Below are 26,271 nucleotides of genomic sequence, written 5' to 3'. Positions count from 1 at the left end.
TTTATTTGTAGGCTAACGCTTGACTACTATCACAATTCACACTTGATGGAAAGTAATGATGAAGACTCAGAAAAGTAAATCGAAAAAAATTGGTAAAAAAGACCAAGACTTCCAAGCTCCCTCATGGACAGGTCGGAGCGCCGAAGGACTGCGGAACCCATCGCCCTCGTTTATTAATACGCATTAAGTAATAATAATAAAATTATTAATTGAATTATTTATAAAATTATTACTCTGACGGGTTTCTAGTAGGTACAGAGAATATATTCCGAGCTACTGCGGACACGGATAGACGGACATCATGTTCCGCAAACATTATATAATATTTTTGTTGCTCGTAACTTCCTGTACCAAAGGTGCTTTGTCGAGTAAGTTAAATACATTTTTTTATTTATGCACGTTTTTAAACCTATTTACAAGATAAAAATATTCTGTCTGACCATCGTGTGAAAACAACAAACAAATCTTATACCAATACTAGCGCCTAGCGGATGCTCGCGACTTCATCCGCGTAGATTTAGGCTTTGAAAATCCCATGGAAACTCTTTGATTTTCCGTTATATAAATTCTTTTTACAAAAAAGAAACCGACTTCAATACAACAAACACTAAAAATTAAAAAATAATTTAATTTATTACCGAATATATGATGTATACAAGAGTTAATATAGTTCCATAATAATACTTTTTGGTGCAAGCCCGCAGGTCTGTCTGTCCGCTTTTCACAGCTCAGCTGCTGTAACGAGCTAGATTCTAGACAAAATTAGACTGTAGGTATTTTCATTTACCACCAGTTGAGATCGCAATCCAAGGCTAACTTGACATAGAATTTAAAAAAAATTAATTAACTTTATTTATTTTTCGTTTCAGATAGCTTGATACCTCCGTGTAATATCGAAGATCAAGCTTGTATACAGAATTCAGTAAACGTCATAGCCCCAAAAATAATTCAAGGCATCCCAGAACTTGGTGTGGAAAGTTCCGACCCGCTTTTCCTCGAAAAAATAGAAGGAAACCTGTCCATTTTGAAATACAAATTTTATAACAGTACTATTATTGGTTATAAGGACTGCACAGTCTCTAATCTAAAGTAATTATCCACTAATTGCCTAATCCATACGTATATCTACAGAGTGTAACCAGAACGCTAGCAAAAACTTGGCGTTATTGTTATACTACCTAAACACAATCCAATAACATTTGCCTCATTTTGTAGTTTTAGTGATTTAGTATTTTTCAAGCCCGCAATGTATAGCGTACTAAACTCGGGTCAATGCCCAGCCTCGCGGCATTGACTCCAAGTGGCGTTCGTCGACCTCTGACGTCAGTCAGATGTTTTATTTGCAATACCTATATCGGAAACTTTTACAAAATTATAGGACTCTTTAAATTTTTTTGCGTTTTTTGTGGTATCTTATCAGTAATCATCAGTACTATCACCTGTCTTCGTTTTTGCCAACGTTCTGGTTACAGCCTGTATAAATAATATTACCTATACCAATATTATAAATGCGAAAGGGTCTCTCTATCTATCGCCTTTTCACGGTACATCCATTGAACTGATTTTGCTGAAAGACAAAGGGTCTGGGCTGGACCTTGATGAGTCAGTCAGTCAGTGAGTCAGGACTTTTCTTCTAAGTATATAGTAGTAAAAGGTGACTGATATACTTATTCATCAACGCATAGCTTAAACTACTGAACGGATCGGGTCGAAAAAAAATTGGCGAACCAGTAGTAGTACCCCGCAGCGCGGCGGCCTCGTCCCCTGTATCGTGTGCCTGTATCAGAACCACATCTACAGTGCGACAAGGTTCTCTTGGCACTTGAATGACATTGACAGGGGGGCGCTGTTGGAGAACAAAAGCTTAGAATATTTAAACAAGAACAAAGGGAACACTTCACGGCAACGTTAGTTCCGATTTTCGAAACGCGCCGTGTCGCAATGTACTGCTCAGAAAAGCGCAGTTGTTATGTGGCAATTATGTGGTCACTACTAATGTTTCTCACAGATTCGAGTTTATGTCAAGATATTTTTTTAATCCGAAAAAAGTGCCTAGTTTTCCAAGCAAACAAGGGTAATCGATAGTACTGGTACTGCTTAATTTCTCTCAGCTCTAAAACCACTAAACATATGTATATTTAAATTAGGATCCGAGACACGGTCGCTAACTTGGGCTATTAAAAAAAGCTCAGTCTCGAGCAATTCGTAAAACTCATAGACGTTGGGGTCCCAAGGTGCTGGAGTGGCAACCTCGCACCGAAAAGCGGAGCGCTGGAAGGCCCCCCACTAGGCGGACAGACGACATCAGGCGAGTCGCAGGGAGCCGCTAGATTCAGAAGGCGCAAGACTGCTGCGGCGTGTGAAAGTCAAGTCCTACAAGAGACTTATGTTTAGCAGTGGATGTCTATCGGTTGTTGTTGATGACGATGATGATGATTTAGATTAGGTATCTAATTCGTTTTGTTGTACGTTCCAGAGTCAGCTTGGATCTCACAAGCCTGCACTATGAGCTGTACTGCCCGCGACTGAAGTTGAACGGCCATTACGACATAACAGGTCGCCTCATTGTCTTACCAGTGGAAGGAAATGGAGACTACGAAGTGATTACGGGTATGGTAATATTAAACGGCGTGTCAGGGAAGTACTACGGCCAAGTGCGAGTCGGACTCGCACACGAAGGGTTCCATACAATCTAAGAGAAATAACACTTCTTAATTATTATTTTTAATATATTGCGGCCATTTTCATATTTGTGGTATTTGCTGTTATAGCGGCAATAGAAATCACACATTCTGAGAAAATTTCAACTCTCTACAAGGTACCTAAACTATATACAATCATTTGAGCATAGCTGTTGGAGCCAAAGCCTTTACAGTTCGCGAGAACAACACATAGTTTTGAACGAAACCAATCAAACGCAACCTTAATGGAAAAAACAGCTCGAAAGACTAAAATAATAGAGCCCAGTTAGGCCATTTCACTTTTACATCTAGTTCAAAATAGTCATTCTCTTATGAGTTGTTATAATTGTTTGACTAAGTTTTGTACTAGCTATTTTATTGTGTAATTTCAAACCCATATTTTACCCCCCTTAGGAGTTGTAAAAATTCAAATCCTTTCTTAGCAATGCTCTCATAATAGCCATCTTCAGTGGTTTCAGCTTTAGATTAAGGAACATGTTTCAGCTGTGCGTTGATAGATCAGTCAGTCAATCACTCTTTCCTTATTTAGCCAAGTATTTTTATATTATATCTATTTTATAGATTATGTTTATAAACGGTTAATAAAATATCTTAAGCTTTAACATTTTAATTGCAGGCAAATACAATATCATTGTAGATTCCGAATTAAAAGTACACCGAGGCAGCAACGGGAAATCATATTTGTCTATCAAAAACTTTAAATTGAAATGCACTGCTCACTCTGCAGCCCATTATGATTTCAAGAATCTTTTCAATGGACAAAAGGATTTATGTACGTATACCTACTATACAATACAATCTGAATTCTGACGATCGATATCAAGTGGGCATACAAGGTGTTTTAGTGGTTGTAGTGCCGTGGCTAAGAGAATTTCCTATCAACTACACTTGTTTGTTTTAGAAAACTAGCCACTTTTTTTGGGTGTGCGGGACGTTCCCTACCCGATTGCCACCAAATTGTTAGATTCATGTCCTTTTTCAGCGGACGCGGTCCACAAATTCGCACACGAGAACTGGGCAGAAGTGGCTGAGCTGGTCCAGGACCCGGTGTTCTACCCCATCATCAACAAAGTCATAAGGAACGCCAACAAATTCCTCAAATCTGTTCCATTACACGACTATAAACTAAACTAATTATAAGGCTAGGCACTCACGGGCGGTTAAATGACTGTTTGGTGCAGTGGTGCCCGAATGTTTGATCATGATCGACTAGTAACTATAGTACGCGACAGGTCAAGATGGCAATCGGTGTATGAGGCGGAGGGACGTCCCGCACACCCGCACATCACCCGCGGTATCCCGCACCGGGTTGGTGCAGGGGCTGTGCGATTGTGCAGGGCGTCCCCTCCCCGATAGCCATCTCGACCTGTCGCTTACCTATAGTTAATCTTGAGAGGCTTTTAGGTCTATCGCCGGAAATATGTCTACAAAATAATAAAACAACACGTAAAAATATTATAGGTAATATTCGTCTTTTATTTCATACTGAAAAATGATTTCAAGTAAAGTTAGTAGATAATAACTGACACTAGTCTAAGGCTGAGATCTATAGACCGTACTCTGACTTAACTTAGACTTAAGATAGAGTTAAAACGAGACAGAGCTTTATCTCTCATATAAATCTGACTCGTTTAAACTCAATCTTAAGCCTGAGCAAAGTCAAAGTGCGCTCTATAGATCTCAGTTGACTCTCAGCAATGTGTAATACGATGCAGGGAAATACACCTATGATAAATAGTCTAATTAAACATAACCCTAACAATAACAATCACCATCAACTCATTATAATTATGAGTATCGTTGTTTGGATTAATTATTATTTAATTGCAAGAATTCTAGTAAATTATCAAACAAAAAATAAATACCTAATGAGCTTGATCTACATAAAAATCTTACAGAGAGTTGTTATTATCATACTTATAGAGTAGCAATGTTCCGCAGGATGGACTCAACTGACTGGTGTACATTTGTACATCAACGGCTAGACTAACCTACTTTGCCTACTTCCACTGGTGTATAGTATGTCATACGGAATCTTATTGTGAACAGAGCTGCTAATATACAGACTATTTTTATTCTGCAAAAGAGAGCCATTCGATCAATTTATAAAATCGGTTCACGCGAATTGAGAAGAGAGAGCCTCCAGCACCAGATTTTTTTATCCAGATATTTTGATAGAAAAAAATTCCTTGCAGAGATAATATTTGCTACCCCGCGGCTCTCCAATTCAATGATTAGTAGTGTTAGGTATAATTAATTGGAGCAATTTATGCGAATTGTTTACAACAAGTTTACGTTACAAACATCTTACAGCCGCACTCAGAGTCGCTTAATCGTTACTTAAGGCATTAAGGATTAGTATGGATAAGGAATGCCTTAAGTACCGATTAAGCGACCTTTTTAAGCGACTCTGAGTGCAGGTGTTAGACATTAACACAGTTTAGCAATCATACAGTTCGTCCGTTTCGTCCGATTAACCGATTTGCACGAAATTTGGTACAGAGACAGAGCTTGCATTCCGGGAATGGCCATAGATTACTTTTTCTGCCCGAAAAGTAAATAGTTCCCACGGGATTTTTAAAACCTAAATCCATATGGATGAAGTTCCGGGCAGCATCTTTGGTAGGTACAGAGATAGCTTGCAACCCGTATACGGATATGGGCTACTTTTTATCCCAAAAAATCGAAGAGTGTTCTTGGGATTTTAAAAATCTAAATCTAGGCTGACAAAATTACGGGCATCGTCTGGCAGAGTGGCAATGGTTATCTAAATAGGTATAACTGACTGACTGACTGACTGACTGACTGACTAACTGGCTGGCTGACTGACTGACTTACTTATCTATCAACGCAGAGCTGAAACTACTGAACGGAACGAGCTGAAATTTGGCGTAGACATCCGCTTGAAAGCACCTCACCAAGCATACCTACCAAATAGTCTTGTGTTTTACAAATATCTTACAAATCTAACACCAGACCATCAAAAAGAGTAATTTATTACCTATTTTGAATAAATCATTTGACTTTGACTTTGTTGTGATACTATGTTGACAGATGCCTCATCATCTTCACTAATATTTGGTTCCGAGTACGCTCACTGCAGCTGCTATCAGCGCCAAAATTGCAAAAATCACCTTGCTTCAGAAACATGTCGCCAATCGCAGGTCCAGCGTATTTGTTTTAGTAGAGGTCAGTGTACATGTACAATGTAGATCAATATTAATTTAAAATTCACAGGAAATCGTAAATAGGCAAATTTTTCTATAAATGTAGATAAAGGAAGGACACTAAATATATATAGGTATAACCATGCTAGAACTCTATGTTTAGATATTATTTAGACCTGAGTCAGTATATACAATTAATTTATACGTAGTAGATATAACTATAATATGGTGGGTGGCTACGGCCATGGCTAGTTATCACCCTACCGGCAAAGCCAGGCCGGGCCGCCTTGCGATTACAGTCTAGGTACGCTACCCTGTAGAAACCAATATAGGGTATGGGTTTAGTAAAACTGCTATAGTCCTTCCAAGTTAGCTCGCTAAATACCACATTACACTGCATCATCACTTACCACCAGGTGAGATCGGAGTCAAGGGCTAACTTGTTATCGAAAAAAAATATAGTTGAGCCTATAATAATATTATAGGCTCAACCTACTTGACATTACATAATACCAATTGATTTTATTATCTATTTACTATAAGTACCTAATTATTAAGTACATTGCTGACTCCAAAAGAAGATGGCCTCCGACGATCGATACCATGTCCCAATTTACCAATCTAGTTTTGGTTAGATGAATAGATAGATTTAATTTGGATCAATTTGAACAAAATTTTTCTGTAATTTTGGTGCAATTCATGTTAGAGGAGACTCATGTTAGATCACGTCAGCAAAGAGTCAGCGAAGTAAGCTTTACCATCATTTTGCTTTAACGGTAAAGTCTACCAATCCGCACTTGGCTAGCGTGGTAGACTATGGGCAAACCCTTCTTCTACCCTCCTCTACCGTGCTGATTAATGGACCGCCGATGGGTTGATCATGATGATGATGATGATGAAGTCTACACTTGGCCAGCGTGGTACTCAAGTCAGGAGGCCAGGAGACTCGTACTCAGTCACGCCAGCTATGGGTTGAGATGGTGACGACGAAGTAACAACCTACAGAACCCAACGCTCTTATTTGCATATACGCATTACACGAGTATAATAATTTGAATCATTTATAAATTTGCTCTGACGGTTTTCTTGCACAGAATAAATTTCAAGCAGCCGTCGAACGGACACGGATTAAGACGGGCATCATGTTTCGCAAATATATATTTTTGTTGTTCGTAGTTTCCAGTGCCAAAGATGCTTTATCGAGTAAGTTATTTATTAAATTATTTTTTATTTATCTACCAATTTTTTTAATACAAGCCTATAACAATTAAATATTAAAATTACAAATCGAAAATATCATCTTTAAACCACCGCCGTAACGAGGCAGGGTGCCCAGAACGCTGGCTGCGTCGAACGCTTGCCTCGTTGAATGCCCAGACTAATATGCCATTTAATCTTATTTGGAAATTAAGAAAATTAATGGGTTTGTTGTGGACTCATCTCAGACCTAGGTGCGTTTGGAACCCTCGTAGCTTTAAGTTTACGTAATTAATTATTACCATTACATCATTATCTTACAAATTCCGCAATTGTCAATCAAAAAGTGTACAACTGGGTACCAGTTTGAATAAATAATTTGAATTTGCATTTTGAATTTACCAGATAAAATAATATTCGTAACTAATATTATAAATGCAAAAGCAAATCTTGTTGTTAATTATACACAATACTTAACACTGGTAATGATATCCTCTGCAACGTTGCGATCGCTTCAAAGCGATACTGCAAATTTAGATCTTTATTGTTTTTACTCTTTGGTGTACACTATTTCATTATTTTTTTATTAATGAAATATTTCATTAATGCAGAAAATGTGTTTATTTATTGGTTTGCCAAGAACAGAGCAATGGATCATAATGTTTTATCTAGGATATAGTTAGAGCCGTGGAGAATGACAAGGCTACTTTTCCTCCCAGAAAATCAAAATTCACGCTGACAACGTTGTTGGCACCAGTTTAAATCTGTCTACGGGATGCAGGCAAATTTTGTCAAAATCTTTTAAAATTGATGAGTCGTGAAAAAGTGTGTAACACACACACCTTTGCATTTATGGGATTAGTATACCTAATCCAATATATCTAAATATATAAAAGGAAAAGGTGACTGACTGACTGACTGACTGATCTATCAACGCACAGCTGAAACTACAGGACGGATCGTGCTGAAATTTAGCATGCAGATAGCTATTATGACATAGGCAACCGCTAAGAAAGGATTTTTGAAAATTGAACCCCTAAAGGGGTGAAATAGAGGTTGGGAGTTTGCGTAATCCACGCGGACGAAGTCGTGGGCATAATATACTCGTAGTTTCCAATTAAGTGATATGTTTCAAGTTCACCCACAACATTAATGGCGTCGTTTAAAGTTCATAATATTATGTCATTGCACTCATACTTGTTCCAACACTACGTGATCTTCATAGGAATGAGGTTTTGCAGTTTTCCTGCGATCATGATAATTTTGTTATACATTCGAGAGTTATAATACTTAAAGGATTATAAATTATAATAAAACAAGAGGATGCCCGTTTTTTGTCCACGTAAGTTTCGATTTCTTAAGAACCCGTGGGATTGTAGCCTGTATATCCGTCTCTGGGATGCATAGATTTATCATAGAAATGCAAGCTACCTCTTTACTAAATACATGATGGCCGGGATTTATGATATTTTTTTATCATTTCAAAAAAAACATGGAACAAAAAATAGCCAGTACCATCTCCGGGCTGCAAGTTATCTCTGTGCCAAACTTCGTCAAAGTCGGTCAAACAGACGGGTCGCGAAAAGCTAGTATATTAGGGTTCCGTACCTCAAAAGGAAAAACGGAACCCTTATAGGATCACTTTGTTGTCTGTCTGTCTGTCGGTCTGTCAAGAAACCTACAGGGTACTTCCCGTAGACCTAGAATCATGAAGTTTGGCAAGTAGGTAGATCTTATAGCTGACATTCGGGGAAAAATCTGAAAACTGTGAATTTGTGGTTACATCACACAAAAAAATTTAATTGTGGTCATGAACTAATAATTAGTATTTTCAATTTTCTAAGTAAGATAACTATATCAAGTTTTTGAATTATCCTGCAAAATGTCGAAAAAATACGACTGTAGTACGAAACCCTCATTGCGCGAGCCTGACTTGCACTAGGCCGGTTTTTTTATAATATATGTAGATTGTAGGTATAGTAGGTACGGAAGTATGGATTAGTCCAAAAAATCTTGGTTAAATTATTTCCCGTAAAGTTATTTATTTCAAGTTCACACACAAATCACGTCATGTCACATGTAAAGTTCATAATAAGGCATTGCTCTGAGATTTTACCTACTTGTTTTTACTCCCTACGTGATCGTTGTAGAAACATTATGTTTAATTCAGACGTGCGGTACCTACCTACTGTATTGCAGTTTTGTTGCGATGCACGAAATGAAATTGATCTTACTAACTATTCCAAGTTATATTATGTAGGTACCCATACTCTTATTAAACAGATATCTACCTAAGATGTACCTAAGGTTATTTTTAAAAACTGATTTGAATTTTCAGAAATGATATTATTATTAATTTAAGCTTGATAAAATCGATATTTAACTCATTCGATGTTCTACAATCTATTGCTGGAGGGGTATCTGCATATACGGGGGCATACGGGGGTTTTGAAGGTTTTTTCGTCTCTTTCTAAGATTCAGAACAATTATTGTATATTTTAGGTGTATAGATCGTAAACTGGATAATACCTACGGTATTTTACACCAAGCGAAGCGAAAATCTAAAAATGTATAAACAAGATAGTATTATATGCAATCGAAAAATGTTAATTTCAGTTTATAAAATAAAATAATGAATTTTATAATTCATTTTAAAGTTTTCATTTTTTAAATCTGTTCTACAAATATCCAAAACGCATGATACCGTAGCCGCCATGTTAATTCCCACTGTGACGTCACATGGATTGAAATTGTAATGTATTTCATTAAGAAAACACCGTTGCTTACCAATCCGAGTGACGTCATAATGTCTCATGACCCTAAAAAGATGGCGGATAGCGTTTTCTTGGCGAAATTTGACATATAAAATTTAAATGCATTTTTATTGCACTTATCGATCTAATAAAATTATTGTCATTTTTTTGGTAGTTTATTATCACTTTAGGATCAAATTAAGACACTTTTCATAAAAGGGTAAAAATACCATATTAGATGTTATGATAGCAATCAGGCTCTAATTAAATAATTTATTTTGCCATTAGTTTTTTAGATTAAAACTCTCTGATAACTTGTACGCGTTGAACTTGTGTTCCTTGCGTAGGTTTTGGGAGGGCATTCCAATAATCCGTTAATAATATTTAAAATATATAAAATAATTTCTAGTAAAGTGATTTATTTCAAGTTCACCCACAAATTACGTCATATAAATTAAGTTCCTACATCCTGGGTAGGTACGTGATTTTCGTAAACATGTTCAATTCTTCCGTGAGGTAAGTTTTGCAGTTTGGCTGCTATTATTACAATTTTTATTTACATTTTCAGCTAGGGACATAATCTAGCGGAATGTTATATACCGAAAAATTTACGGAATTATCCTCCAGTGATTCGCATTGAAATGTTAATGGTTAGCAAAGTGCCATATTTTCTTAGTTAGAGAACAAAAGTACCGCCTACGCGCGTTTTTCCCCATGTCTGCTGATGCGGAATTAGGTATACTCTTAGCTTTTCCATCTGCAAAAGTACTTTTGTATTAGAGGCCAAATAAGCACTTTTCGACTGTCGATTTTATGTAATTTAAATAAATAAAAATATACTAGATTTACGAATAACTCACTTGACATCAGGTAATAGTGTTCCGCTACAATGCCGTGTAGATACAAGCCCACTTCCATTGCATCGTCACTTATCACCGGGTGAAACTAGTCCAGGATTAACTTGTCACAGAAATCAAAATCATAATTTGTTTATGTCATGTAGGTAAGCTGTGATAGCCTAGGTCCGCCTTCTAATCGGAGGTCGGGGGTTCGATCCCGGGCACACCCCTCTAAGTTTTCGGAGTTATGTGCGTTTTACTTAATTAAATATCACTTGATTTTCAAGAGTTCTACATAATGTTCTTAAAGGTGTGTGAAGTCTACCAATCCGCACATGGGCAGCTATGGTCAAAACTCCTCTCACTTTGAGAGGAGACCCGTGGTCTGTAGTGAGCCGGTAATGGGTTGATCATGATGATGATGATGTAGGACAGCTAGTGTCTCTTAAATGCTACACGTCTGTGACTCTACTTGGCAGTTATTATTCTTTTCTTTCACCTGCAAGCTCAGCCGGTTGCTTCCACACAACTTTGGAACTAAGGAAATCATCGATGTATAATCCGCGACATGCAATCGAGATGGCAATCGGGGTATACGAGGGAAGCCCCCCCCCTCCCCCCACCCCCCCCGACTACTATATGTATTATTAAAACCTTTATTTATTTATTTATCTTTTCAGATAGCCTGCTAGCTCCGTGCAAGATCGAAGATGAAGCCTGCGTACGGAATTCAGTAAACGCCGCTGTACCAACAATACTTAAAGGCATCCCAGAACTGGGAGTGGAGACTTCCGACCCTCTTTTCCTTGAAAAAATCGAAGGAAAGCTGTCCATCTTGGAATATACATTTTACAACACAACTATTATCGGTTATGCGGACTGCACAGTATCTGATCTTAAGTGAGTATCAATATGCGAAAGTGTGTCTGTTGTCTTTTTATACCCAAAATCAATAAGTTCATTCCGCGTTCCGCGTTCGCTCGAACGTTCGTTCGTTCGCACGCGGACGAAGTCACGGGCATCATGCACTCTATATATTAATTACTAGCTTATGCCCGCGACTTAGTCCGCGTGGACTGAACAAATTTTAAACCCCTATTTTACACCCTCAGGGTTGATCTTTAACAATGAGATTTTAACATATCTATATATATAAAATTCAAAGTCCTGACTGACTGACTGACTGACTGACGTATATATCAACGCACAGCCTAAACCGCTGGTCCTACAGACATGAAATTTGGAGGGTCTATTCGTTGTAAAGAGTAGGTATCCACTAAGAAAGGATTTTTCGGACATACAAACTTCAAACCCCTATTTTACCCCTTTAGGGGTTGAATTTGGGAAAATCTTTTCTTAGCGGATGCCTACGTTATAATAGCTATCTGCATGCCGAATTTCAGCGCGATCCGTCCAGTAGTTTGAGCTATGCGTTGATAGATCAGTCAGTCAGACAGTAGACAATCAGTCAGTCAGTTACCTTTTCCTTTTATATAATACATATATAATATAAGATAGATATTATTAAAATCAATCTGACTGACATGTATTCTTTCAATCAAAAGAGTTTTTGTCTAAAATAAAATATGATGATGAGCATTTTGCTTATTGACCTTCAAAAGTGCGATGTAATATGTCTAATGTCTAATGCCTAGGATAACAAAAAACCGGTCAAGTGCGAGTCGGTCTAGCACACGAAGGGTTCGTGCCATCGCAAAATAAAACTTTTTAATTAATGTTTTGTGTGATGTAACCACGAATTCACGGATTTCGGATATTTTTCCCTCTGCTTGTGCTACTATTTCTACCTACCAAATTTCACGATTCTTGGTCAACGGGAAGTACCTACCCCATTGGTTTTGATACCCTTGACGGGTCTTGAAAGACAGACAGACAGACAACGAAATAATCCTATAAGGGTTCCTTTTTTTCTCTGGACATACGGAACCCTGAAAAGTGGGTGATCATGATTATGTCATCGAGTATTTATATTTTTATTATTATTGAAGATCGTAACAATACAAGTTGAATTTGAGTTAACCTCGAAACAAAAAGTTCTGAATTTTTTATAAACACTTGCAAGTTGATTTTTTGTACCTAGTTACGTACCTACCTACACCATAGTGATTAGAGATACACAATATTTTGTACACCACAAAATAAAATAGCTTTTTTTATCATTATGGTTGGGTTTTTTGAATATTGTCATTATGGTCCGGCGGGTCACCCTCACAACGGTAACCATCACCGATATGGATTTTGTTGGGTTCAGAGGATAGAGGGCAACTCCCTGAAGCTAAATATGCCACTCTGCCGGCCCTGAGTGGTTGTCATAAGTATTTATGGCGCCGCGCCTTAAAGATGCGTGATCGTTACCAAAAATTACATGATATGAATATGGCTGGTGAAGGTATAGAAAAAAAGTACTAGTTGTGCTCATGCGAACCGTATAAGGACTGATCACGATTCAGTTGCGTTTTTGAGTTATGTCCTTCCAAATTACATGCAAAAATAAAAACGACGAGCAAAATGGCTGTTGCTTATGTAGAAAGTAAGCGCTAGGCCGTAATGCAAATTATGTAAAAACTTACCAAAAATTTGGTTGCGTTATGCTCGCTCGAAAACGCAACCAAATCGTGATCAGTCCTTATACGGTTTGCATGAGCACAACTAGTACTTTCTTTCTATACCATCAACATCCATATCCATATCACGTAATTTTTGGTAACGATCACGCATCTTTCAGGCGCCATAAAAACCTACTTACGTCAACCACTCAGGGCCGGCAGAGTAGCATATTTGTCTTCAGAGAGTTGCCCTCTATCCTCTGAACCCAACAAAATCCATATCGGTGATGGTTACCAAATTTGTTGTGACCCCCTAATCTACTTATTAGTACCTAATAAGACTTCATGAACAATATTATGATAAAATAAAAACATGCGAGGTGTGTGATTGTAGGTATCTGTCTAATTATAAGGAAACAAAAACTAGTCCCACAAGAAAAAAAATTATGTGACCTTCCTTATAGCGTACAACGATTATAGTACGCGATAGGTCGAGGTGGCAATCGCAGAAGGAACGCCCCTCACACCCGCACAGTCCCCGCGCTAACCCGGTGCGGGCGAGCGCGGACGACATGCGAGTGTGCGAGACGTCCCCCCCGCCTCATACCCCGATTGCCATCTCGACCTATCGCGGACTGTATTACATTATATTTAGTTCTATAGTCCAGACTCCAGACTCACCGTCTAGACTCTATAGACTCTAGTCTAATCGAGGTCTTAAGAGCATTTTAATTGTTTACCTAGTTATTTATTCGAAACTAAGTAGTTTATGCCCGCGACTTCGACCGCGTGGACTACACAGAACCTCCTTCATTGCCTGACTTGTGGCCTATTAATATAGAAACTTCTTATTGAAACCTTCACGGTACTGGCGCCTCTTGTATCAATCATCTAACGTTTTCCTCGCTGTAGTGAGATGAAAAGTTGTGTTTCGCACGGTTGCAAATTTATTTGCGCTCGAGCTTTTGAATTCCTCGCTACGCCCAGGATTCTATCTTTGAACCACTCGCTTCGCTCCTGGTTCAACCTTAGCATCCTTCGCTGGCTCGGAATTCAATACAAACCCTTGCGACAAAATAACAAGTTTGCAACCTTGCATAACAAATAACTATTGTAACATTGAAACAATCTCTTTTTTTAAATCCATAATTTTACCAATTTTTTTTTAAAGAATATTAGCCATGTTAAATGACTAATATTCTCATTTCCTCTCCAACTAAGCGTCAAGCTTGTGCTAGGAGTAGGTACGACACTAGTGCAACGGGCGGGGTTTGAACCGTCGACCTTTCGGTTTTCAGTCCACTCCTTTACCCGTTGAGTTATTGAGGCTCAAACTGCTGTAATAATATATTATACTGTTGATTCCATATAGTTTCATGTGTGGGCACCTTTGGGCCTAATTTACTATGCCGACCTGGCATTCCCCTTTGGAGGGGTAATGCTTTGTAAAGAGTAGGTATTCGCTAAGAAACATACAGCCGCACTCAGAGACGCTAAATCGTTAGTTAAGTTTAGTTAAAACGAGACAGAGATTTTTTTTTTCAAGTGATTTTGATTCGTCAACTGAATCTACCATTATCTCGTTCTGTTGCACCCAGTAGCGGGCAGCTTATAGAGGCGTAAAAGCACTGCTTACCCAATAAATAGTTACTCTAGTTGAAATAGCTCAATGCTCATTATCCTTTATGACTTGCCAGTTGCCAGTATCTAACTACTGCTTACCTTGGATTTAAACCATATGCACGCCATTGGTTGCACCTTTCAGAGTAAGCCCGGATCTCGCAAGCGTGCACTATGTGCTGAACTGCGCGGGATTCAAGATGAGCGGACTGTACGACATCTCAGGTCGCCTCATCATCTTGCCAGTGGAAGGCAATGGAAACTATTTACTAACTACAGGTACCTATGACTAAATCTAAATATATAAAAGAGAAATACCACTCACTGACTGACTCACTAATCACGAAATCTCAGAAACTATAAAGCCTACAAACTTGAAATTTGGAAGGTAGGTTCTTTCTAGGATGTAGGTATCAGCTAAGAAACGGTTTTGAAAAATTCCCCCCTAAGGGTGCAAAAGGGGGGGTCGAAGGTTGTATGAAAGTCCTATGTTTTTTGGAGTTAGAGACGTGAAAATCGACATTTAGGTTATTAGCTTTAAATAATAAAAATCTGTATAGGTCAAATTGGGAAATTCCCCCCTTAAGGGTAGTAAAATAGGGGGGAGAAGTTTTTATAGAAAAGTTTAACTATTGTTATCTTTACTTGAAATTTGTAAGGTAGGTTCTTTCTAGGGGGTAGATATCAGATAAGAAAGGATCTTACTAAATTCCTCCCGTAAGGGAGTGAAAGGGGGGGTCGAAGGTTGTATGAAAGTCCTACGTTTTTAGAGATATGAAAATTGGCATTTAGGTATTCTGGGTTCCGTGCCTTAAGGTGAGACTGAGTGAGTAGGTTAGTGAGTCCTTTTGCAGTGGGAAAATTTCAGATCTCATGAGAAACCAAACCAAACCAAATTTTACGCGGACGAAGTCGCGGGCATCTGCTAGTTAATTTAATAGGAAGCCAACGGTATACAAAGAAATAATTATTATATGACAACTTTTACAAACTTAAGACTATCAATGCATACTCACTTACAGGCTAACTTAACATGCATAATCTAAAACTTCTAAACAGTAATACTTTGCCTAAGACATTCTTTGCATAAAATCTATAATTAAGTTAATTAATAAGCTAAAAGTACAAATTATAACTAACAATAGTGCCTACCTAACAATTTTAAAATAAGCCTTATATACCTAATGTTTAATGATTCATTAGGTGTTTTTTAATTTTGTTTTGAAATAACGCAGCGGAATGTTTAAAAAACCGGCCAAGTGCGAATCAGACTCGCGCACTGAGGGTTCAGTACTACAATCGTATTTTATCGACATTTTGCACGATAAATCAAAAACTAGTTACTAGATCTCGTTCAAACCAATTTTCGGTGAAAGCTTGCATGCAGTCAGTCAGTTACCCTTGCCTTTTAAAAATTTAGATAATATATCTGATTTTTTTTTTGTAATAATATTTAATCGTACTAATTACCTATAAGACTCGAATTCCCAATAGGTGCTTTTAGGCGAGTCGGTGCGTGTTATTATCACCAGAAAACACCTTATAGCTATTAATTATGTAATAATTGGATATCCAGGTCTTTAACTATAGGTACCTAGTTCACCTAGCCATGCAAAAAACACGTCGATCCGTTGCTTCGTTGCGACGTGATTGAACGACAAACCAACAAACCAATACACCAACAAACCAACACACCTTAGCATTTATCATTGGATAGTGATTATGTTTGTAAACGTTAGTAAATCTTTTTTTAATTCCAGGCCAATACAAGATCGAGGTCGCTTCTGATTTGAAAGTGCATACAGGCAGCGACGGGAAAACGTACTTGTCCATCAAAAACTTCAAGCTGAAATGCAAAGCACTCACCCCCATTGTCTTTGACTTCAAAAACCTGTTTAATGGGCAAAAAGATTTATGTAAGTACCTACATTTAGTTTTCTTTTACCCACAGAGAATTCAACCGCAAGAGTAAGCATATACAACAAGGTCTTGCATGAAATAAAATCGTAAAATGTTGGGGGTGGGGAGGGGAGGGGCGGGGAGGGGGAAGGGAGAATGCTTTGTTGTAATTGGTGGACTCAAAAGTCACGAAATCAAGAAAATGTGCGGAATGAGGGTACCGAACGGACTTGGACCGACTTTTATGCTAAACAGCTGCCTAAGCTTGGCAATCACGGGTGTCCGTCCGGCTATTAGGCATCTACTCTATAGGTAGGTGGTGGTCTGTGCTTTTACCTAAATCACTTGCTTTAACGATGAAGGAGAATAATATCGTGGAAAACCTGTACACCTGAGAGTTCTTCAAAGGTGTGTGAAGTCTGCCAATCCGCTCTTGCCCAGCGTGGTGGACCAAGGCCTAAACCCTTCTCATTCAGAGAGGAGACCCGTTCTCAGTAGTGGGCCACCGATACGCGACTTCACTGCATGCATTCAGTTCTAGACCTCGAGAGATAATGTTTAATTAAATCCATTTATTTTGGCAGGAAAAAAGTAGCCAGTACACTAAACCAGAGATTAGAAATTATAAATTCCCAACTTGCCCCAACCAAGAATCGAATCTAGAACCTTCTGCTTATAAGACCACAGTATTTAACCACTTTCTACTGCGCCAGGGAGATCGCCATGCGATTTAGCGTTCCGGTACGATGTCGTGTAGAAACCAAAGGGGTGTGGTTTAGTAAAAATTCCTATACCCCTTCCAGCGGGGTGATTCACTAACTTAGTGTCTAACACTAAATGATAGCCACCGAGCTCATTTGACATTAGTCGGTTCTACATTGCTGCTTCATCGAGCGATATAAAATATTTTTTCGTAAAAATGCTTCAGTGGATTCAAAATAAATGCCAAATAAACTCGGTGATTATTTTTCAGTGTTAGACACTGAGTTAGTGAATCAGAGGCAAGTTAGTCCGTTTCCATCTTAGGACTGCATCATCACTTACCACCGTGAGATTGCAGTCTAGGGCTAACGAACTTGTATCTGCATAATAATAAAAATCACCCTTATTATCACCCTCATTATAAATGCGAAAGTGTGTTTGTTTGTTGGTTTGTCCTTCAATCACGCCGCAACGGTGCAACGGATTGACGTGATTTTTTGTATGTGTATAGATAAAAACCTGGAGAACGACATAGGCTACTTTTTATCCCGGAAAATGAAAGAGTTTCCATGGGATTTTTAAAAACCCAATTCCACGCGGGCTAAGTCGAGGGCATCAGCTAGTAATATATATCTGTTACAGCGGACGCGGTTCACAAGTTCGCGAACGAGAACTGGCCGGAAGTAGCTGAGCTGGTCCAGGACCCGACGTTCTACGCCTGTATGAACAAAATCACAAGGAACGTCAACAAATACCTCAAAACCGTGCCATTAGATGACTATAAGCTAAACTAAATTAATTACAGTACTAGGCAGAAAATAATGTACATCTACCTTTAAAAGAAGAGACGTGTAGAGCATTGTCTCTATCGTTGAGACCGACAAAACGTCACATAGGTATGAGTGACAGAGACAACGCTCTACAAACCCGAAATGTCATTCTAAAGGCCGATGTACATTAATTTCTGCCGCGTACCTACTGTACGTAGGTTTTATGCGGGGTAAATGAGAAAAACCATTAGTTTCAATTTAATTCAATTCAATTCAAATTTCTTTGGGTAAATAGTGGAGGTGTTACAAAAACGAAAAGGTACAGCCAAAATCTACTTATTAGCATGCAATATGTAAGTTTGACATGAAGGTTTCCTCACGATGTTTTCCTTCACCGAGAGTCTGCATGTCTGAGAGTTCTCCATAATGTTCTCGAAGGTGTGTGAAGTCTACCAATCCGCACATGGCCAGCGTGGTAGACTATGGCTAAAACCCTTCTAACTCTGAGAGGAGACCCGTGCTCTGTAGTGAGCCGGTGATGGGTTGATCATGATGATGATGATGATGATGATGATGATGTAAGTTTGGACAGTGACAGCGATTACGCAGCTCCGAGTTCTATCCGTCATCCGTGAGAATACCAGCGTCCAGCGATTATGTACGATATGTCATAAGATACCATACAAAACAAAAAGGAACGTATTTTCACGGACTCGGATCGGATGAGTGCGTAACCGCCGTGACATCGCAGTTCTTTGATACTTTTTCTATGAAAAGTATCAAAGAAACTTAAAAAATATAGGATGTTTCTTTGAATACTTTCTGTATGGATTGGATATTAATAGTAAGAAATAAATATTTGGAAATGTGCGACACTAAGTGCTTCAATTGAAATTCCGGCGACGAAACTGCCCGTTTTGTTTAGAAGATTCAATTATAAATAATATCTGTCCCGGCTGTACTCACGTGTCTAGTCGGCATTAGCCCGACTAGTTTTGAACCCATCCGGGGTCCAAGGGAGTCCGTCAGGCGCACGCGCCGCGGCTGTGACTGTGTTATTTATAATGGAAATCACTAACGGTAGATTCAATTAGGTACAATATCTGAAAATAATGGGTTGATCATAATAAAATTATGTACTTATAACATAAAATTAGTTTACCTATAGCTACAATGTGATACAATTTAATTTGTTAATTCTATATTAGAATAAGCAGCATCGGTATTACTAAGGTCTAAATTAATATTCTAGAGTTTAGAGTTTAGACAAAAAAATAGTTACAATAAAATTTTATGTTTTAATTTAATTTACCTTACCTACTGTATTCAAAACAGCAAAACTACATAACATATCCGTTTCCAGAATGCAAGCTGTCTCTACCACTAACCCTATTATAAATGCAAAAGTGTGTAAAATCAGGTGCGGAATTAAACCCGCAGTGCGCGCGCCTCTTTGTAGTTCTGTAGTTCACAGATTTTTGGGAAAAACGTACAGTTTACCGTCTTGCAAGCTAGCTCTAAGACACAAGTTTTCCTAAAGCTTAGAATATGAATAAAGAATGCATCTAATCCACAATCTCCAGCTAAAGACCCCAAAATAGACATAAAAACATCTACAAAAATTTGATTTAACGGATTTAACACATAAAACGTAGCAGCTGTAAATTTCATTACCGAACATGAAACTGTCATCGTCGACTAAACGCGTTGGTATCGCACTGAACCACTGAAATGGACTTATACAAGAACACTAGAAGAGGTGTACCACACAAAATGACTGTTATTTATACGTTTAGCAATATATTATACGTTTTTGCTCAACGATTCTGATACGAACCATTAGTAGGTAGTCGTAGAATGTCCTTCCGGCGTGTTTCCTGCCACGTACAATCTAAATACCTTCAAGGCAAGAATTAATACTGAATAGGCATCTTTTAGGCAAACGCGCTCCAACCTGGACTTCATCGTTGCTTTTTATTAGGCATGATTGTCGTCAAGCGCAAGACTATCTTGCAATAAAATAAAAAGTTATTTTTGTGACGATTCGACACCCTCCACCAAAGTCCAAACATACTGGGAATTAAAATTGACACTGTGTGAAATGTTTTTCGTGTTGACACTATTTTGAAATATGTCATCACCATTATTTAGCTGAGTACGCTCAAATGACGCTCATTGCTGCTGTCAACGCCACAATGACGAGGTATTTAAGAAATAGCCCCCGATTTCCCTTTGATTGGCTGTGAAAAAGTGTAAACAACGAAACAGTCAATCAAAGGGCAGATTTTTTTGACGATTACGATAACGATGATTACGTTTTTCTTACACAATCGGGGGGCTGGTCGGCAATCGCAGATCTAGCGTACTTGTATTAGTAGAGGTCAGTGCAGTGAACCGTAAAAGGACAATTATTTTGAATCTTCACACGGGGACACACATAAAAGTGTCAACACAAATGAGAATATTCGTAACATATGGTTATTAACGTCCCATAGACGAAAACGACGAGTTTAATCTTAATTTTGGAAACAAAAAGTTGATATTATATAAATGGACCACTTTGTTGATCGTTGTTGAAGACTAATCTGTCTTTTCGTCCGCTAAAAAACAACCACTATCTAAGTATCTATCATCATAATCATGATCAACCCATCGCCGGCTCACTACAGAGCACGGGTCTCCTCTCAGAGTGAGAAGGGTTTGGACATAGTCTACCACGCTGGCCATGTGCGGATTGGTAGACTTCACACACCTTTGAGAACATTATGGAGAACTCTCAGGTATGCAGGTTTCCTCACGATGTTTTCCTTCACTGTTCAAGCAAGTGACATTTAATTACTTAAAACGCACATAACTCCGAAAAGTTAGAGGTGCGTGCCGGGGATCGAACCCCCGACCTCCGATTAGAAGGCGGACGTCCTAACCACTAGGCTATCACAGCTGTAAGTATCTATACTTACATATATTGCAATTGTACTAATAATGGTCATAATCTAGCAGATATTACATAGTAGGTAGGTATATACCAATTTCTATATATTTTATTTAGTAATTTGACATTCGAAAGAAGAAAACAAAGTATAGAGTAACTATATCAAAATTATAATCGCTATACAACGTTTCTTTGTAGAGCCTCAATAGCTCAACCGGTAAAGGAGTGGACTGAAAACCGAAAGGTTGACGACGACGGTTCAAACCCCGCCCGTTGCACTATTGTCGTACCTACTCCCAGCACAAGCTTCACGCTTAGTTTGAGAGGAAAGGGGAATATTAGTCATTTAACATGGCTAATATTCTTTGAAAAAAATAAAAAAAATGGTAAGTAGCTATTTCTGTTTGTTTGTTACTTTAACATGCAATTATAGGTTCTTTACTTTGGACTTCACACTGATTTTGATATTTGGCACTGGCAGTAGCTATTGACTAAGCTCAAACAATATTTGAAAATTAACACTTGGGTTTCTTTTATACCGCGGGAAATCTAGGAATAGATTTTTAAAATTTTTATACGTAGGTAGGTATATTTAATTATAAGTTGTAACCCAAAGGGTATTACCGCTATTATATGATTGATGAGATCACTACCCTCAGTAATGACTTACACGCACTTTAGCTTGAGTTTCTGCAAAATTATTATAATTACCTAATTTAGGTATTAATCAATATAGTAGCTTTTATCTAATAAACAAACTCTTCTCACTTTGAGAGGAGACCCGTGTCCAGCAGAGTTAGCATGGGCGGGGATATAATTTTTTCCCCGGGGAAAGGATAAAATCTTTATCCCCTCCGACAGCTTTATCCACTCTCTGAGCATGGGCTCACGGGTGGATATAATTATCCACAGTGAATAAAACGGGGGACTTTTCGGTTTTTGGATCTTTTCCTTTACCTTTATTGGGTTAATGGTAATTGGTATTTGGGACCTATGTTGGGTTTATGTTGGGGTTCCCAACCATATTCCAAACATAACCCAAACACAACCCAAACATAACCTAAACCCAACAGGTACCGCGAGACATGTTTTGATTTTTTAAGTTCTATGAGAATAAACTTAAACCCACGTCTAATGTCGAGGATAAAATTGTCCCCGAATTAGGGATAAACTTCTCCTCTCCCCTGTTGCCGTGCTTTGAGAGGTGGACAAGTAAATTTTATCCCTCGTCAGTGGATATAATTGGGGGATAAAATTTTTGTCTCCTGCCCATGCTAGGGGGGCTGTATTGAGAGAGAAGGCGATGGGTTGATCATGATGATGATACTATATCTAATCTAAATATAAATAAAATAGGTACCTATTGCCAACTCAATAATATAAGAATTCGAATGGTATCGAATAAAAAACCTCATCATTTAAGTGTTTTACTCTGATTGGTAAAAATCACACATAAATTATAATAACAAAGCAAAACTCCCGAAAAACCAGCAATTGTCCGAGAAAACAATTTATCCGGGGGCGTCGTTAACTGCCAATCAACAACCAACTGATTTATGGACTGAGGGGCGCTCACAATACCAGTCAATCGCTTATTGGTTTTGAGTAATGGTTCCGTACTCCGGTTTTCCGTACGCTGCATTTTGTAATATAAATAGCTAAAGGTTTTAATTTAATCCAAAATTATTGTGTACTAGAAGATGCCCGCGACTTCGTTCGCGTGGATTTAGATTTTTTAAAATCCCGTGGGAACTCTTTAATTTTCCGGGATCAAAAGTAGCCTATGTCTTTCCCCGCGATGCAAGCTATCTCTGTACCAAATTTCGTCAAAATCGGTTGAACGGTTGGCCGTGAAAAGCTAGCAGATAGACAGACAGACAGACAGACAAATAGACAGACACACTTTCGCATTTATAATATTAGTATGGATTCTTTTACTTACTAATCTGTCTGCTAGCTTTTCACGGCCCAACAGTTTAACCCATTTTGACGAAATTTGGTACAGAGTTAGCTTACATCCCGAGGAAGGAACTTTTTATCCCGGAAAAATCAGAATTCCCAAGGGATTTTGAAAAACCTAATTCCACGCGGACGAAGTCGCGGGCATCGTCTAGTTTCTAATAAAACGATAAGGTTAGTTTTTAAACAGGATAGACAAAATGTCAAAACAAGTAGTAGGTAGTCAAAATCTTCTAAATATATAAGAGGAAAAGGTGACTGACTAACTGACTGACTGACTGACTGATCTATCAATGCAAAGCTCAAACTACTGGACGGATCAGGCTGAAATTTGGCATGCAGATAACTGTTATGACTTAGGCATTTTTCAAAATTCAACCCCTAAGGGGTGAAATAGGGGCTTAAAATTTGTGTAGTCCACGCGGACGAAGTCGCGAGCATGAGCTAGTCGTATTATAAACTTAAAGTAAAATATTATGTTTCGTAATATCGTCAAGGAACCCAAGTATATTTCACCCGTAAGCACCATTTTGTACATTTGTAAATCGCAGTGCAATGTGTGTTGGATATGATAGGGCGTTTTGCACGTGCCGGGGCCATTTGCGCAACGTATGCGGGGATTTCTCGTGTAAAACTCATGTAAAACTACTTACTAACGATCTGCGGTCAGCTTGAGAAGGAATTATGGAATAGGTATGTAGAATATCTAAATATATAAAAGGCAAACCTGACTGACAGACTGATCTATCAACGCACAGCTCAAATTACTGGATGGATCTGGCTGAAATTTTGCATTCAGATAGCTATTATGCCGTAGACATACGCTAAGAAAGGATTTTGGAAAATTCAACCCCTAAGGAGGTAAAATAGGGGTTTGAAATTTGTGTAGACGCGACGAAGTCGCGGGTATAAGCTAGTTATTATTATTCTCAATTTCCTTACATTAAGCGTAGTTTGCAGAAAACCAACTGATTTAACGATAGCAAATAAAAGGAAGTATTTTCCAGAAAATTGCTAGTTTATTGCCTAGTAGGTAATTCAAATTAATTCCATCAAATACTTACCTAGATCTATTAAAAAACAATTACAAGTCTATAAACACCAGCCACAAAGCTGTATTTATGTCATAAGTATCATATTTTGTTTTCCTGTTTTCCTGTGTAATAACTTGTTCATTATACCTAATAGCAGCTAGCTTTTATAATAAAATCACATATAATCTGTAAACATAAACGAAGATGTCATTAATTCTGTTATATAAGTAGTTTATTCCATCCTTAATTATTATTGCATGGAAATCTTAAGTATATTTGTACAGTTTTCTATATAAAATTCTTTAAGAAGACCTTAAGTCAATTTGTGTGGTTTCCTAAATAAAATTCTTAGCATCTAAGCTACAATTATTAATTACTAGCTGATGCCCACGACTTAGTCCGCGGATGCTGTGATTCCTTGCACTCCTTGATTTTCCGGGATGAAAAGTAGCCTAAGTCATTCTCCAAGTCTTTAACTACACCCATGCATAAAATCATGTCGATCCGTTGCTCCGTTGCGACGTGATTGAAGGACAAAACAACAAACAAACACACATTCGCATTATATGGACAAAATATGGGTAGGTACATATATGAACGTGTTATACAGTATATACATTACATTCCGCGTGAAATGTTCTGAATACAATGACACCCGTATTGAATTGCACTGAGAAATTCGGGCACGTACCAATTTTTTTAACGGAATTAAACTTGTTACTAATAGGGAAGAAATGAAAATGTATTGTATGTTACACGGTGTGTCTACTTTTTACCAAGCTATTATACTAATCGCGATCAATTTGCTGTTACCGGTTGAGGAGTTCCGTTCAGCAGTTTTAGCGTGATGCGCTTACAGACAGACAAATACAAATTGCAAAAAAAAAATATCTCGCACACTTTGGTGCCTCGCCGCGTTGCTCGCTGCGTTTATTGATTTATTAAAGAATCTCCTCGGTATGCTTACAGCAGCGCCAAATCGCATACCGAGTCAGAAGTTACATAGGATACATATTTATAGAATTCACATAAACTAATATTAAAAACATCAAAGTTTTGGTGCTGAGCAATCAGACCATTGAGCAAGGTGAGTGCTCTTAGGGTTGGCGCATTTTCAGCAAAATTTGTTCGTGTCGTTGCCAGATGAAAAAAGGGCAGACGACGTCTGCATGAACGGACATTCTTATCCGACGCCCTCACCGCCAATGCACATCTGCACAGGGTATGTGGGTTGTTGACTTTGCGTTGAGCCTAGTAATTTTCTAGTAAAGAACATTAATTTATTTTAATGCCAAATTGTGTTTTTTCTAACAGTGTGCCGTACCTACTACTAAGAACTACGTAGGCATAGCTCTTAGACTAATCTGAGGTTTACCTATCTAGTAGTATCTAGTATCCCATAGACCATAATATGTAGGTATTTATTTCATGACTCAGTATTTTATAATAACAATCCAAACAGTGAATCGTGTAGGTATTTGTTTTTTCCCCAATCACTTAGATCAATTAGCCTTATCTATCATCGTATTAGCCAGTCTGGACCCTCTCTACTCTAAATTACATCAAACTGAGACGGGAAAAAATGTGACGAGTCATGTCGACTAGATAAAAACCTCTGAAATCACTGGCCAGGGGTTCCATACTTGCATTTTTAGATTAAAAAGACTTTAGATTTACCTATTTCTTAATCTTCATACCTTGAATATATTTCAGTGGTTAGTATAGATCTTATTATTATTAAGTAGAAGGCATGGAAACCCTTGAGCAGTTTATGAAAGAAATCTAAATATATAAAAGGATTGACTGACTGACTGATCTATCAACGCACAGCTCAAACTACTGGACGGATCAGGCTGAAATTTGGCATTCAGATAGCTATTATGATGTAGGCATCCGATAAAAAAGTATTTTTGTAAATTCAACTCCTAAGGGGGTGAAATAGAATAGGGGTATGAAATTCTGTAGTCCACGCGCATACCTAAGCCTCTAAGCATAAGCTAGTTATAAAATTTTTTTTACAAAAAAAATAAAAACCGACTTCGATACACAAACACTAAAAATTGAAAAATAATTTAATTTATTACCGAATATATTATGTATACAAAAGTTAATATAGTTCCATAATAATAC

General features: G+C 38.0%; 2 protein-coding genes across 2 annotated transcripts; both read left to right on the top strand.

Annotated features, from left to right (window-relative positions):
• The first annotated feature begins 269 nt into the window (after positions 1 to 269).
• LOC117986387 (circadian clock-controlled protein daywake-like) lies at positions 270 to 4,740 on the top strand. The gene is made up of 5 exons (XM_034973222.2): positions 270 to 368; positions 870 to 1,089; positions 2,477 to 2,610; positions 3,319 to 3,474; positions 3,685 to 4,740. Exons 1-5 carry the CDS (start codon positions 302 to 304, stop codon positions 3,834 to 3,836), a joined length of 729 nt encoding a protein of 242 aa, XP_034829113.1. The 5' UTR covers positions 270 to 301; the 3' UTR covers positions 3,837 to 4,740.
• A 2,171-nt stretch (positions 4,741 to 6,911) lies between these two features.
• LOC117986388 (circadian clock-controlled protein daywake-like) lies at positions 6,912 to 19,523 on the top strand. The gene is made up of 5 exons (XM_034973223.2): positions 6,912 to 7,072; positions 11,339 to 11,558; positions 14,991 to 15,124; positions 16,606 to 16,761; positions 18,089 to 19,523. The coding sequence occupies exons 1-5, from the start codon at positions 7,012 to 7,014 to the stop codon at positions 18,238 to 18,240; spliced, it is 723 nt and encodes a 240-aa protein (XP_034829114.1). The 5' UTR covers positions 6,912 to 7,011; the 3' UTR covers positions 18,241 to 19,523.
• Positions 19,524 to 26,271: the final 6,748 nt, after the last annotated feature.

This window comes from Maniola hyperantus, chromosome 11 (assembly GCF_902806685.2).
Source record: "Maniola hyperantus chromosome 11, iAphHyp1.2, whole genome shotgun sequence".
NCBI classification, from domain to species: domain Eukaryota; kingdom Metazoa; phylum Arthropoda; class Insecta; order Lepidoptera; family Nymphalidae; genus Maniola; species Maniola hyperantus.
This window is presented reverse-complemented; position numbering and strand designations above follow the sequence as displayed.